Here is a 16,210-nt window from a genome sequence, read left to right as displayed (position 1 = left end):
AAAATAGCAGAATATACAGCATTGGGTTATATAAAAAAAAAAAAAAAAAAAAAAAAAAAATCCTCAGTTTTTACACTAAATTACTTCCACAATTTGTATTGTACTTCAAGTATGAAGAAAGATGAGGTAATAAGAAATAAAACTTGGATTTTTGGAAATCTCAAAGGCTAAAGGGGGACACAAATGGTTGGTCATATTCTACTTTATAGGAGGCATGGCAGCGTAAGGCTGGGTGAGGCGAGTGCTGGGTGAGCACTACTGTGCTTTCAGCCGATTATCAGGCCAATCAGATGATAAGCGACTGATTGACTCAATATCACAGTCCTGTGTACCCTGGAACGATGAACGATTATGGTAAAAAAGCACATAAAATAGTTCATCAAGATTTGCAAACTGAACTGAAAATCTCGTTCAACGATGGAACAATGTCATTCTAATTCTGCAGGGTGTATGCACTCTGCAGAAGTGGAGCGACAATTTAGGATGTACCTGCTCCTTCCACTCCCCACCTACTGCCTCTTATTAATTGTTCTGCAAAAGTATATGATCATTGAGGAAAAGTCGAGTTTGGTGAGTTTTAGTTAATTTTCTGCCTTTATACTTTAAACTTTTAAAACACCGATCTTGTGGATGTTTAAATTGCAGAAAAGTCCACCTTGTACTAACCACCTCTGTAGATTTTGCAAGTGTGATAAAACACTGTGGCGATGCCTTGTAACATGTTGCTGTCTGAATCCTACTACTTTTAAAATGATCACATAATTTCATCCTATCAAACCATGCCTGTAATGACCTGAAATTTTTGCTCTTTCATTATTCCTCTACCTTTTGCGATAATTTTTCCAGATCTGTTCATATATTCTAAATCTATGCACATGATTTACAATTAATGATCGATAGGGAAAAACCACATAAGAAAAATAACGGGCCAATAATTCTGCAGTGGGGAAAATGACAAGTGCTGAGACAAGAGATCCCTTTTTTTCAGATGCTAAAGTAGAATTTTTATACTTACGATGAATCCTTTTCTCTGAGTCCATCTGGGGACACTACTACCATGGGGTTGTATGAGGTGACCTAGAAGTTGGCAAACAGTTAACTATTTGTTTAAATTACAGACAGACTCCTCCCCTCTGCCACCCCTTGCATCCTCAGTGTATTTATAAAGCCCCAAGGAAGGGTAAGACAACCGAGAGAAGAGTAAAAGGCAGAAGAGTAAAAGGCAGAAGAGTAAAAGGCAGAAGAGTAAAAGGCAGAAGAGTAAAAGGCAGAAGAGTAAAAGGCAGAAGAGTAAAAGGCAGAAGAGCAAAGGGCAGAAGGTAGGGAACCCTGATGTACTCAGAAAAAAGAATTTACTGCAAGTATAAAAATCCTGCTCTCTCTTTCATTCTATCTGGGGTATTTTGCTACCATGGGGACGTTCTAAAGCAGCCCCCTAAGAGCAAAAACTGGCATCTAGGGACTCAAAAACGCTAAACTTAGTAAAAGTTTGGATAGAGGATCAGGTGGCCGCTCCGCAAAGCTGATCAGCTAAAACTCCATTTCGTGCAACCCAATAAGCATCTGCTGTGTGGGGGGAATGGGCAGCTATATGGCTAGGCACAGGCCTGCCTAATGGTGGACGTGATCCACCTGGTGACGGTCTGCTTAGTAGCAGTCTGTTCCCTCTTATAAGCCTGCAACAGCACAAAAAGGGAATCGGTCTTGCGAATATCCGAAGTTAATTTGACATCTATGCAAAGAGCACAATCATCATCCAAGAATTCCTCAGATTGTAAGCCCAAAGATCCATCTCGCACCCGGAAAGCCTGGACTACTATCTCCTGATTCAGGTGAAACCTGAAACCACTTAGGTTGAAAAGAAGGAACCATCTGCAGAACAGCCACATAATGGGTGAGCGTCAAGAAAGGGCTCTAAGTTCTGGCGTGCAGATGCTATGGCCAAGAGAAAAACCACCTTCCATGTAAGGAACCTGAGCTCTAACGTGCTCAAAGGGTACACTCTGAAGCACAGTTAGAACCAAGCTCAGATCCCAGGGAGTTGGAACGTAAGGAGGCTGGATACGCAAGACCCCCTGAAGAAAGGTCTTCACTTTAGGCAACACTGCAATTTTCAGAGACCTGAATCTAAAACCAGTGGACAAACCGTCTTGGAGAAAGGCCAAAAGACTAGAAAGTCGAAAAGCGCCCGTGTGGCAAGAGCAAGAAATGAAAATAAAACAAATATCTCTAAGTCTGTAAGAAAAAGCTGCAAAGCAGCACAGAGGCAGCCCAACTCCTTTGGCACTCAAATTACACTGAGGATGCAGGGGATTGCAGAGGGGAGGAGTCTGTTTATAGGTTAAACAAATAGTTAACTGTTTGAGTGCCAACTTCTAACTCCTCTCATAAAACCCCATGTTAGCAGTGTCCCCCATATAGGGTGAAAGAGAAATATATTTTACTAGAGATTCGATTTATAAGAAACTGTAAGGCCTTATTGTACAGGGCAGATCAAAGGGCAAATATGTAAATTAGTACGCCAACACATACAGGCAAATATATAGATTTAATAAGATGAAAGACAACATACTCTGTACCTACTCAGGAATAATCATCTTGTCTGCAACAGATACGTATTAATATTTGTATCCACACTATATAGGACATTCATGGTAGCAATCCCAAGAAGTTTCCACTCTTGGTAAACTTTCCTGTAGTTTGTTATAATGTTATTATAACGTTAATTATAATTCTACCTTATTTCTGCTATAATTTCATATATAGATCCTTAAAACTTGTAATTTTTTTGTTCAAATAAAAGTGATTCAGATGAAATGCCTAACATAATAAACTATATTTATAAAGCCACAAACACACAAGCCCACTGATTTATATATTCATTATTATATATTAATAAATTACACTACAAGTTTTTGTGTGTGTATTTTATTTCTTAACACTCTGGAAATAAACATGACCATTAACATAACACACCCCATGAAAAGACAGTGGTTGGTCTATTTTTAATGCATTACTTGCTAGGAAACCTCCCTACAATGTTTGAAAACTGCTAAAGAAATCAGTGAATATTAGAAAACAATGAGTAACCCAAATTAAGGTGAAGAATGAGGGTTCACGTGTCAAAATATTCGGGGAAAATAACATTTTGCGTGATGGAAACATTCTGTTTTGAGGGAAGAGAATCCCCAGAGTCTATGCATCGCCTGCAAGTGCGTTCATTTTCATATATCCAATACCCGATCGGATTAATATAGTCTGCATTTATCACAGGGTATATGACAAAATATCCGAATTTGTTTCCTGCTGATGACCCATTTATTAGGTAACTATTTATTAGGTAACTAGGTGCAAAAGAGTTAATGCAGCTTCAGACTTCTCCTGAATGGCAGATATGACAGTGCTTCAGCTGCACCCACACACTTTGCAGCTAAAAGAGCCATACTGGCACTTAAGAGCCACGCTAGCCAAAACATTTCTAGGAAAATAAACAATTTCTCTTACTTATAGTACAGAGACTGCAAGGCAGGGCCTTACCGTATAACTTTTAAAAAATACGAATACATCATTACTGTTTGAGTGTAATATCTGTATAGAGGCAAAACTATCGTCTAAAACAGTATCCTTGTACAATACACACATTAAATGTGTCAAATAACTACTGTAGCAATAGAACACACTATTAGATAACGCAAAAATATAACTTCCAATAAACATCATGAATATATTATATACAGAGCAAAATACACACAGAACTCCAAATAAGTTTAATATGCCATTATAGGAATTCACCTAAAAATAAAATGTATTTACAGCTGCTTCCGTTTTTAAAGCCTATACATTTTTCCAAAGATCCAATTCACCTCTGCATAATGTGCGATTACCTGGTGCCCTTCTCTTCCGACATTCTTGGCCCAAAACGGCAGTTACTGTATATTGCCTAGAAATTCCATGTCACGACTTTAGTGACTTATTTCTTCCATGATATTTGTATGGCACTTTTTGCTCACTATGACCATTCTGTTATACTTAATGACGGGTTCTTAAATTATTAGAAGGAATCTCTTAACATACCATAACCTATTCATGGATCGAGAGGAAGGAAAGCTAATGTTTTGTATTTGTTGTGGTATTATATATCTACATCATCATTGGACCTGCTTTACCCCACTGACAGTTTAAAACCATGGTATTTTTATGAATTGTAATTTGTAGCTTGACTATACTTTATAAAGAATATCAAATTGGAACTTGTGATCATCAATATTTACTTTCCTACAGTAAACTATGCATATGTATTAAGCAATAAAATAATTACACATCACTTCTGCTGTGTGCTAAAGGTTGTTGAAGCAGTTTCCGCCCCGCCCCCCTTCTCTTTTTTTTCCCTCTCTCTGTTTTAGTTATATAGTATATTTTATTAGTCTAAAACCCCAGACATGAGGAGAAAGAGCTCTTCTCCTTGCTTTACAGTTCAGAATACTCTCAGCATTGTTGCATTAGAGGGGGTCCACATGCATTCTGGTGACTAAAAGAGAATGGTGACTGAAGAGAATGAGGAAAGTGTGAAGAATTACACTTCTCAAGCTCTGACAGGTGGATCCTGAGAGTGCACAACATCCAGACCGAAGCATTATTATCTTGGGACAATGGGGATGAGGGAGAAGGGATGACAGCAACAAATTCTGGTTGAAATTAGAACCAGAAACTACCTTAGAATGAAAGGATTAGGCTTTGTAAAAGACTGCCTTATTCATGTGAAACCCGATTATGTGCCTAGCCAAGGCCAGGAGAAAAGAAGATTTATGCATTCACTGTAAAATCAAATTTTCTCAATTCATTTTGGGGACGCTGCTCAATCAAGGGGTACAGATGTCACTGTGCTGGGAACAAATTCCACACTACACTATGAATTCTACTCCTCCCAGTCTATGACCCACCACTGAAAAACTTCAGTTTTTAGCTAACAAAGCCCATAGGACAGAATTAATCAAACATGACTACTCAACTGTAAAACAGAGCGAAGAATAAAAAGGGTTGGGAAACCATTGTCCCCCAAATGTATTTTAAGCCAACACAAAAATAGGAATTTTATACTTATGTAAAACCTGTTTCTCCTAGTCCATTAGGGGGACACCAGGGACATTTGGGTATAGAGTAGGCGAGATAGGCGTGTGGCACTTTAAGAAAGTTGTTAGCTAGCCCTAGGTCCTCCCTCCTCTATACTCCCACTTCCTGATAAAGCCTTAGTTTATGTTTAACTAAGCCTCAAAATAATGAAGACGAGAGAAATAGAGGAATCAGAGTGTCAAAGGTGGGCGCCTGGTGTCCCCCAAGGGACTGGGAGAAACGGATTTTACATAAGTATAAAAATCCTATTTTCTACCACATCGAATTGGGGGACACCGGGGACGTCCCAAAGCCGCAGTTACAGGTGGGGACGCTCAGAAAAACAGTACCAAGCACCACTCTGCCAATACTGGCATCTGCAGACGAAAATCCAAGTAAACATATGAAAAGGAACACCTGTGACCGCCCGACACAGTTGCTGAATCAAAGCACCTTGCCATGGTGCTTAGAAAACCAACCCAGACTTCTTGGAATGAGCCCAAAGACTGTGAGGACCGGACTTTTTCCACAACCTTAAGGAGGAAGGAAGGCTTAAGTCAAAGCACTGCCTTAACTTTATGAACAAGGAAAAGAGAGCCTTCTAAAATATTGTCACAAGCTTGGAAACCAATTAGATGACTAAGAGGAAAACCTGTTTGCCAAGTCAGAAACTTCAAATCCACCCTGGCTAAAAAGTCAAATAGGGAATGCTGTAAGCAGCCAACAATAATTTAAAAACTAAAGATGCTCAGACTCCTGACCAGAAGGTGACCTAAGATGCAAACCAGTAGGCAATCTGTCCTGCATGAACCTAAGCAACCTGTACCTGAAAGAAGAGATAAGATAACCCTGTTATCCACATCCAAACTTAAATGTTCCTTCAACAGAAGGAACATTTAAGCTGAACCTGATTAGTAAACTCGAAACATGGTTTGTACCACGTGCTGAGACAACCCATAAATCAACGATCATGACTGACTGCCACGTCATAAAGAGCAGATGTTAGAAATCAAGTAGATAACAGACTCTTACTTAACAGGTCTAGTCGTAACGGAACCTGTCCACGACGCACCCTCCTTGGCCATGGGAAGAGTGTTGGTGCACCAAGCTGTCTGAGCCCAACCAAAAGTCATGCTTATGTTAATCAAGACCCTCAGATGCAAAGGTACCAATGGGAATAGATAGACTAAGCGGGACTGCCAAAGAACGGACACAGCACCTACTGAGACAGCCAGAGGAACTCGTCCTGAAATAGGCGAGCTGAACTATGTGATTCAACTAAGTGTGTCTGCAGAGAAATCCGGTTTGAAATGATTTCCCCTCTATGAACAAATTTCCAATGACCACTGTGAAACCTGTGCATCCTTCTCACGGCAAATAAACACTTGGCTGCACCCAGGTGTATCTAGATATGGCACCGAAACAAGCAGCACACAATTAAACACAGAAAGTGAACCTGCTATACAGCCCAAGAGTGAAAGGATAACAATATACCCCCTAGCTAGATACCTTACCAGATACAAGATAAATAGGGGAGAAACTGGAGGTGTAAACTGGCTATCTATTCTGGTGTCTGCACACACAATGAGTGAGAGACCACCAAGGAGGAAGTGCAGGGAGAGGGAAGAAGCATTATCCCCCCCAACGGCCTAGCACTGAATTGGCAGCTGTCCTGCAGAACAGCCCCCTTCAACCAATCCTGTGTCTAGCAGGGGCTTACACCATGGTGTAACCCGTTACCTGGCCCAGCCCTCTAAGTATGCTTACAGCTGCCTCTAGAAAGAGAAAGCCACCCAGAGGGCACCTCTGATCCAAGCAGTGCACATTAAGTACTATGCACTGCATGATAAATGCTGACTCAACAGCAGGTTTCCTTTCTTTTTTTTTTCTATATATATATATATATATATATATATATATATATATATATATATATATATATATATATATATATATATATTTCTGGTATTTAAAGTAAGCGACCTGGGAATATGTATGCCACTAGTACATAAAACTAACACTTTGTAGTATCTTGGAACTATTCCAAATCCTACACAAGGGTTAACTGAGTTAACGCAGATAATATCAGACTTTAAATGTTGCAATCTATGCTGGTATGAGACATGACATGCATGAGTACCACAGAGGAGTACTTCACTCTTTCCCCCCGATGCCTGTAACCTACTATGAAATAATTATGAAAGGCCATGCAGTAATTGCACTGGTGTGCAATAGTGCGCATGTAACCTGGTGATACTGTACATAAAATAAAACAAATAGGGTCTCGCAGGACGTGCCCTTACCCATCTACGGGTGTAAGTAGGAAACACCTTAGTGGACAACAAGTACATGCATACTAATATGCGCTGAATGCAGAGGAACATGTGACCCTGTACTATTATCCCAGCTGCCCCACTGACTCTGGAAATATTGCAGAGTAACTTCCGGTGTAAGTTCTGTATAATAATTTCTTTTATCTCTTTTTTAATTATTCTATTAAAAATAGCGTGGGTCAGGGGAGCCATTTCAGCAGACACAGGGCACTGGCCGTATTCCAGAACAGACGATGCAGCATCGCCACCAATCATCCACACATAGACACACAGAGTGTGAGAGACAGTGCCTCGGCAATGGATGCCAGCAAAACTCCCTTTAAACGAAGACACCGCCTCCAGCCACAGCCCCATAGGACCAAGCTTTGGGGACAGTGAAACAGCCGCAGACCACCTTGACTGTATTAGTGCCGCTGTAGTAGCGCTATAGTAAAGGGGGAAGGGCTGGGGAGGAAAGGAATAGGGTGGAACGGGCAGCAGAGACAGCCACAATGAACCCCTGATGCTGTCCCCCATATGTGCACCAGCCGGCAGTCAAGAATACAGATATTAATATATAAAAATCAACAACAGGAACTGCTTAGCAGCCCCATATGTCCTACACGACTAGGCACTTAAACTAAACGGAGGCTTAAGCAGGAAGTGGGTGTTTAGAGGGGAGGACCTAGGGCTAGCTAGCAACTTTCTTAAAGTGCCACACGTCTATCTCACCTACTCTATAGCAGTGTGAAGTATTGCAGATATAGAGTTACCACAGGTCAAAATAATCTATTATTTCTCTATGTACTGCATCAAGATAGCCGACCCAATTTACACATGTATTAATGCATGTCTACTGTATTTAACAAGCAGGTAGATCAAGGATGCTGAAGACTACTTGCAAGTCCTGCTGGGAGCCAAGATATCATTATAAAGACAAAGTTGTTTATAGAATCAGATTGCAGTCTTTAGACGGGCAGTCATTATTAAATGAGCACCTCTGCACCATTCATGGAGGAGTATCGAAGAAATAACTCCTGGATACTCGCAATCTACTGAGCCCTCCTATCTACTACAGCTGCCATCTTGGGGTCACCCATAAAGCGTTTTTCCCCACTCGCATGAAGTGAATACACTGCAGCACAAGACCAAAACATGCATGAATAGTTTGCATATAGTTTGTTTTTATATGATGTGAATAAAAAAAAAATGTACTTTATTTGCACACTATACCTGTATTCTGCTCCAAGTGAGGCTGCTATACCATTCAGATCCCCTTGTCTCTTACTGAGCTTCTTGCTCACACAAATAACTACATCACTGAGTACTTTGGGCTCTTCGTCAATCTGTAATGAAAAAGATAAACAAGGTAATCTATGACAATCTACTATTTCTGTGCCGAAATTACTTAAAAACTTGTTCTACATTACTAAACATATGTAAAACAAGCAGGTCGGCCAGTTTCAATGGTCTGCAGAAACGCTTAAATAATATTTCTCTAATAGAAATATAGAACTTGATGGCAGATAAGAACCACCTGGCCCATCTAATCTGCCTATTTTTTAACATATGGTAAACGAAAACCTCATTTGATCCTTAGTTCTTTGTAAGGATATCCGTACGTCCCAAGCATGTTCTCTTCAACTTGTGCCTTTGCACATCGGATTATCTCCTTAGTCTCCATCTGTCTAACAAGAAATACCTGTCTTCATTATTCTGAATCCACATATATTTCATAAAGGCCATCTTTTTTGCTTTCACAATACTTGCTACTTCTTTTGAAAACCACACTGGCTTCCTTTTCTTTGTGCTTTTCCTAAACCTTTTGATACAAAGGTCTGTCGTTCTTAGTATTGCACTTTAAGTTTCCCCACCTCTCCTGCACTCTGTCAAAGAATCACTTAGACATTTTCCCATCTCTACAAAGAGTCAGCCTTCCTTACATCTAACCTTTGTTTTTGTGTGGCATGAGTCCGGACTCTGTATCTATACTAAACTATACTGCTTGATGGTCACTGGATCCTAGGTTCTCGCCCACATTTACGTCAGAAATTCTGTCACCATTTGTAAGAACTAAGTCTAATATTGCGTCTTTGCGAGTGGGCTCCCTCACCAATTGCTTGAGGGATGCTCCCTGCAAGGAATTTAGAATGTCCCTACTTGTAGTGGAATTTGCAAATAACCCCTTTCAGTTTACATTAGGTAGATTAAAGCCTCCCATGATCATTGCCTCTCCTTTTAATGCTATTTTAGGGATGTCCTACAATAAGTTCCTGTCCAGTTCTTCTTCCTGACCTGGTGGTCTATAGATCTCCCCAGTACGAAGAACAGCCTTCTATGGTCAAACAAATGGCCTGTTTTATCTTCAATAATTGGCATTAAAGTAGTATTTGTGCTTTTTTCCACATATACATTGCATTTCCACTTGCGATTCTTCACACTCCGCCACTCCTAAATAAAGTATATCCCAGCATATCTATGACCCAGTCGTGATTTTCATTGCAACATGACTCCATACTAGCCACAATTTCCAGATCATCCCTTGTCATCGCAATTAGTTATGGTATTTTATTTTCTATGCTCCTAGCATTTGAATACACACAGCTCTACCCCACTGATCCCACTGTATGATAAGATTTGTCAATATCCATTGTTCACTGTTTCAGTGGACAATGGATATAGAGATATATATATATATATATATATGTTCTGTATAGTTTAAAATATATTTTAAACTCTACAGAACAAAACCATTTTAAAACATAGGATTAAACTTTATCATTCATTTCAAGTGCTCAAAAGATGTAATGCACATTAAATTTCCATGTAAAATGACAAATTTCCACTTTAGTGTCTTGAACAGCTGTAACAATGCATCATTGCCTAGCTCCAGGCATGTTACACTGCTCTCTAAATTAATATTTCATTCAGAATATGATAGTTTACCTGCTTTTGCTCAGTTGCTTTTAGGTGAGGACTAGCTGTGACAGCAGCAGTTTGACGTTTACTATTTGCAAGAGCTAACTTCAAATTTCTGCCAATAACCTCTGACAAGGGGGTGCTTTGAGTCCAGTTTTTCTGGTTGGGACCACCAGGAGTGTCCAAGGCATCAAGAGCATCCTGTATTGATAAAAAAAATCATGGTTTCAACTTAACATTCAATTAAATGACATTGTAAAACTTCTAATCAGTAGAACCCCAATATAAACTCTTTAGTAATCATGAGTTTTGACCCTCAGTCAAATCTGTTTCACAGGTAGATTACTGCACCTACAGTACATCCGGAAAGTAATCAAAGTGCTTCACTTTTTCCACATTTTGTTATGTTACAGCCTCATTCCAAAATGGAATAAATTCATTTTTCCCCTCAAAATTCTACACAAAATACCCCATAATGACAACGTGAAAAAAGTTTTTGGGAGATTTTTGCAAATTTATTAAAAATAAAAAACTAAGCAATCACATGTACATAAGTATTCACAGCCTTTGCCCAATATTTGTTGATGCACCTTTGGCAGCAATTACAGCCTCAAGTCTTTATGAATATGATGCCACAAACTTGGCACACCTATCTTTGGGCAGTTTCGCCCATTCCTCTTTGCAGCACCTCAAGCTCCATCAGGTTGGATGGGAAGCGTCGGTGCACAGCCATTTTCAGATCTCTCTAGAGATGTTCAATCGGATTCAAGTCTGGGCTCTAGCTGAGCCACTCAAGCACATTCACAGAGTTGTCCTGAAGCCACTCCTTTGATATTTTGGCTGTGTGTTTAGGGTCGTTGTCCTGCTGAAAGATGAACCATCGCCCCAGTCTGAGGTCAAGAGCGCTCTGGAGCAGGTTTTCATCCAGGATGTCTCTGCACATTGCTGCATTCATCTTTCTCTCTATCCTGACTACTCTCCCAGTTCCTGCCACTGAAACACATCCCCACAGCATGATGCTGTCACCACCATGCTTCACTGTAGGGATGGTATTGGCCTGGTGATGAGCAGTGCCTGATTTCCTCCAAACATGCCGCTTGGCATTCACGCCAAAGAGTTCAATCTTTGTCTCATCAGACCAGAGAATTTTGTTTCTCATGGTCTGAGAGTCCTTCAGGTGCATTTTGGCAAACTTCAGGCGGCCTGCCATGTGCTTTTCACCAAGGAGTGGATTCCATCTGGCCACTCTACCATACAGGCCTGATTGGTGGATTGCTGCAGAGATGGTTGTCCTACTGGAACGTTCTCATCTCTCCACAGAGGAATGCTGTGGCTCTGACAGTGTGACCATCAGGTTCTTGGTCACCTTCCTGAACAGGGCCCTTCCCCCCCACGATCGCTCAGTTTAGACAGCCGGCCAGCTATAAGAAGAGTACTGGTGGTTCTGAACTTCTTCCATTTACGGATGATTGAGGCCACTGTGCTCATTGGGACCTTCAAAGAAGCAGACATTTTTCTGTACCCTTCCCCAGATTTGTGCCTCGAGACAATCCTGTTTCGGAGGTCTACCGACAATTCCTTTGACTTCATGCTTGTTTTGTGCTCTGACATGCACTGTCAAGTGTGGGACCTTATATAGACATGTGTGTGCCTTTGCAAATCATGTCCAATCAACTGAAATTACCACAGGTGGACTCCAATTAAGCTGTAGGAACATCTCAAGGCTGATCAGTGGAAACAGGATGCACCTGAGCTCAATTTTGAGCTTCATGGCAAAGGCTGTGAATACTTATGTACATGTGATTTCTTAGTTTTTTATTTTTAATAAATTTGCAAAAATCTCAAAAAAACCTTTTTCACGTTGTCATTATGGGGTATTGTGTGTAGAATTTTGAGGGGAAAAAAGGAATTTATTCCATTTTGGAATAAGGCTGTAACATAACAAAATGTGGAAAAAGTGAAGCGCTGTCAAAACTTTCCGGATGCACTATATAAAAATTATATTTTCCCTTTCATCCTCTTGGGAGACACTGGTACCTTTGGGACTTACCAAAGCTGCACATTCGAGAGGTGACACTTAAAAGCTGCAGTGCGCAGCATAATCCGTCCTAAAACTTGCATTTCTGGATGCAAAAAAGAGGATTTATACTTACGATAAATCGGTTTCTCCGATTCCATCTGGGAGGCATTGCTAACCATGGGGGTTGAGTAGGGTAGGGAGGAGTCTGGCACCTGACCAGTTAATCTTTTGCTGCTGACAGACTATCCACCTGCCAACTCCCAACAGAACTCAGTTTGATTAACAAAGCCCCAAGAAGATAGGCCAATCAACCAAGATACACAAAAGAAAGCAAGGGGGAGGAAACGCAGTGTCCCCCAGAGGGAATCAGAGAAACCGATTTATCGCAAGTATAAATCCTCTTTTCTCTTTCATCCATCTGGGGGACACTGCTAACCATAGGGACTTACTAAAGCAGCCCCTCTGATGGGTGGGACCGCTCTGATAGCCCAGCACGTAGAGCACTACGGCCAAATGAGGCGTCCTCAGACGCAAAAACATTAAATCGGTAGAATTTTGTGACAGTGTGGACCAAGGACCAGGTGGCTGCATTGCATAGCTGGTCCGCTGAGGCCCCATTTCGCGCTGCCGAAGACGCCCCAACCGAACGGGTAGAATGGGCAATGATACGCTTCGGCACAGGACGGCTAGTACGGACATAGGCCTCCCTAATTGTTAGGGTAAGCCATCTAGCAATTGATTGCTTAGACGCTGGCCATCCTCGTCTAGAAAAATCGAACACAAATAGAGAATATGTCTTACGCATCTTTGCAGTTCTCTTAACATATATCCGTAGCGCCCTAAACACATCCAAGCCTTTACTCCCCCCTGTTCCAGAAGCCTGAGGCTCCTCTCTGAACACCGGAACTACTATTTCCTGATTTATATGGAAACTCGACACTACCTTAGGGAGAAAGGATGGAGTAGTCCTTAAAACTGCTCTATCCTCATGAAAGACCACAGACCGGATTCAAAAGCCATGCCATTAAATTCAGCCGGTCTAGACTCTGATGCAAGAACGGTCCCTGGGTCAGCAGATCTCTTCGAAGCGGCAACTGAACCCCTTGACCTACTGCCACAAGAAGAATCTCTGGGAACCATACTCTTTGCGGCCATGCTGGAGCCACCAGAATGACTGGTCAATCTCCCTGTCTGACCCTCGATGGACCCTGGGAATCATTGATATGAGGGGGGGGAACAGGTAACCTAACCTGAAGTCCCAAGGCATTGTCAGGATGTCCACTGCCACTGCAAGTGGATCTCTTGATCTTGCGCAGAACTCTGGAACTTTCCTGTTGACTCTTGACGCCATCAGGTCTCAATCCGGAAGTCCCCACCTGTCTTCCAGCAACTGGAACACTTCCGGATGCAGAGCCCACTGCCCTGATAGAACTTCATGCCTACTTAGATAGTCTGCCTGCAAGTTCTGTATTCCTGGGATGAAAACAGCTGACAGCGCGGGCACGTTTCTTTCGGCCCAGGCAAAAATCTGAAACGTGACCTTCATCGCTCTTGCACTCCTGGTGCCCCCTTGTCTGTTTATATATGACACTGCCGTGGCATTGTCGGATTGGATGCGGACCGGCCTTCCTTGTAAAACACTATGAGCCCTCTGCAGTGCTTTCAAGATGGCCATGAGTTCCAGCACATTTATGGGAAGAACCGACTGTTTCTCTGACCACAGCCCCTGCATCCTAAGGTGAAGGACCACTGCCCCCCAACCACTCAGACTGGCGTCCGTGGATACCAAGATCCAGGACCACGGGGCAAAGGACCTGCCTTCTGCTAGGTTGTCTCTCACCAACCACCAACTGAGGGATTCTCTTGCCTCTAAAGACATCTCATCCACTGACGATCCAGCCAGAGGACGGACCCTGACCACTTCCTCAGTATGTCCCATTGAAGACATCTGGAGTGAATCATTCCATACGGAAGCATCTCGAAAGATGCCACCATCTTTCCTAACAGCTTCATACACATGAGTACTGACAGCCTCCTGTGCGACAGGACCCTGTCTGTCCACTCCTGTAAGGACCTTACCTTGTCCTCCGGAAGAAAAACCCTGCTGTCTGCAGTGTCCATTATCAATCCCAAAAATGTCATCCTTTGACATGGTACCATTTGAGATTTTACTCCATTCAGGAGCCACCCGTGTCGTTCCAGCACCTTCACCGTAAGGCAAAGATGTTGTTCCAACAACTGAGCTGTTGACGCCTTGATTAGTAAATCGTCCAAATAAGGTACAATCTGCACCCCCTTGGAGTGAAGGAGTGCCGCCATTATAGCCATAATCTTTGTAAACACCCTTGGGGCTGTGGCCAGCCCGAACGGAAGAGCCCTGAACCGATAGTGAGCTGAGCCCACTGTAAATCTGAGAAGCGGCTGATGCCCCTCCCAGAATGTGGAGATAGGCATCCTTGATGTCTATTGATGCCATGTACTGGCCTGCCTCCAGGCCGTTTATGACAGATCTCAGGGATTCCATCCGAAAGGAGACTACCTTCAGATGAAGATTTAGCAGCTTGAGGTTCAGCACTGGTCTGAACGAACCATCCGGTTTCCGTACCAAGAAGAGGTTTGAGTAAAACCCTTTCCTTCTCTGGTACTCCGGAACCTCAATAACGTTCTGAGAAAGAAGCAAATCGACAGAAGAGAGCATTGCCTGTCTTTTTTTGAGGACAGCGGGGTAAACTGGTTACAAAAAACCTGTGCGGAGCTGGCCCTACCAGATCTATCATGTAACCCCTTCTCATGATTCCCTGAATCCACCTGTCCGCCGAGGACTGTGTCCACTGCTGGACGAACCCAAGTAACAGTCCTACCACCCCACCCTCCGCTACCAGAGGAAGATGGTAGTCATGCTGCCGGTCTACCCGGAAGCTTGGCGGAAGAGGACCTATCAGTTGTGGAAGAAAAGGATGACCTTCCTCTAAGCTATTGTCTCCTTCCTGCAGGAGCTCTTGACCAGACTGTCTGGCCTCTGCCAGACATGCCCCCACGAAAAGGCTGTCTAAAAGAACTAAACCTTGGAGCCCTAGGTCTAGGATTATTCACAGGTAAGGACATACTCTTACCCCCCCCCCGAGGCATGGGAGATCCAGGAGTCCAACTCTGGACCAAATAGCACCCCACTAGTATACAGAATGGATTCTAATGATCTCTTAGACTCCAAATCCGCATCCCAAGCTCTCAACCATAATGTTCTTCTTGCTGCTACTGCTGTAGCAGAAATAGAAGATGATATGGAGGCTGAATTCTGGGCCGCCTCATACACATAACCTGCCGCCTCTTTAAGGTGCATGGCCAAAGGGAGCAATTCCGAATCCTGTAATGCGGATGCTAACTGTCCAGCCCAGGCTTCCATAGCCCTTGCCACCCAGGCCGACGACAACGCCGGTCTGAAGTTTGTACCAGCGGCTGTAAAGACCGATTTCAGAAAAGATTTCAATTTAAGATCGGTCGAATCTTGTAGGGCAGCCGTTCCTGGTACCGGTAGCGTGGTCTGGCGAACCAACCTCGCCACAGGCGTATCTACTCTCGCCACCTGTTCCCATCGGGTCATATCCTCCTCCTGTAGTGGATATAATGACCCAAACTTCTTTGGCACAGAGAACCTCCTATCCGGGTGCTTCCAAGAGGCCTCTGCAATCTCTCTCAGCTCTGCTGAGGGAGGGAACCTGACCCCATGTTTAGAAGCCTTCTTAAAAAGAGACCGGTCCAAGGACCTCGTCTCTTCGACTTCAATAAATCCCAAGGTCTGACGTACTGCTTTTACCAGATCGTCCATACCTTGGTACCTAAAGCCTTCTTC

General features: G+C 42.7%; 1 protein-coding gene across 1 annotated transcript in view; it reads right to left on the bottom strand.

Moving 5' to 3' along the window:
* Positions 1 to 16,210, bottom strand: part of TOPBP1 (DNA topoisomerase II binding protein 1) — an 83,900-nt gene that overhangs the window by 29,329 nt on the left and 38,361 nt on the right. The window contains exons 15-16 of the mRNA XM_075212447.1: positions 10,368 to 10,541; positions 8,655 to 8,767 (exon numbers count right to left, since the gene is read on the bottom strand). Of these exons, the coding sequence (XP_075068548.1) occupies positions 8,655 to 8,767; positions 10,368 to 10,541 (287 nt within the window). The remainder of the gene's footprint in view (positions 1 to 8,654; positions 8,768 to 10,367; positions 10,542 to 16,210) is intronic.

The sequence above is a fragment of the Mixophyes fleayi genome, chromosome 5 (genome assembly GCF_038048845.1).
Source record: "Mixophyes fleayi isolate aMixFle1 chromosome 5, aMixFle1.hap1, whole genome shotgun sequence".
In the NCBI taxonomy this organism is placed as follows: domain Eukaryota; kingdom Metazoa; phylum Chordata; class Amphibia; order Anura; family Limnodynastidae; genus Mixophyes; species Mixophyes fleayi.
The sequence above is the reverse complement of the archived record's forward strand: the minus strand, read 5'-3'. Positions and strand labels throughout refer to the sequence as shown.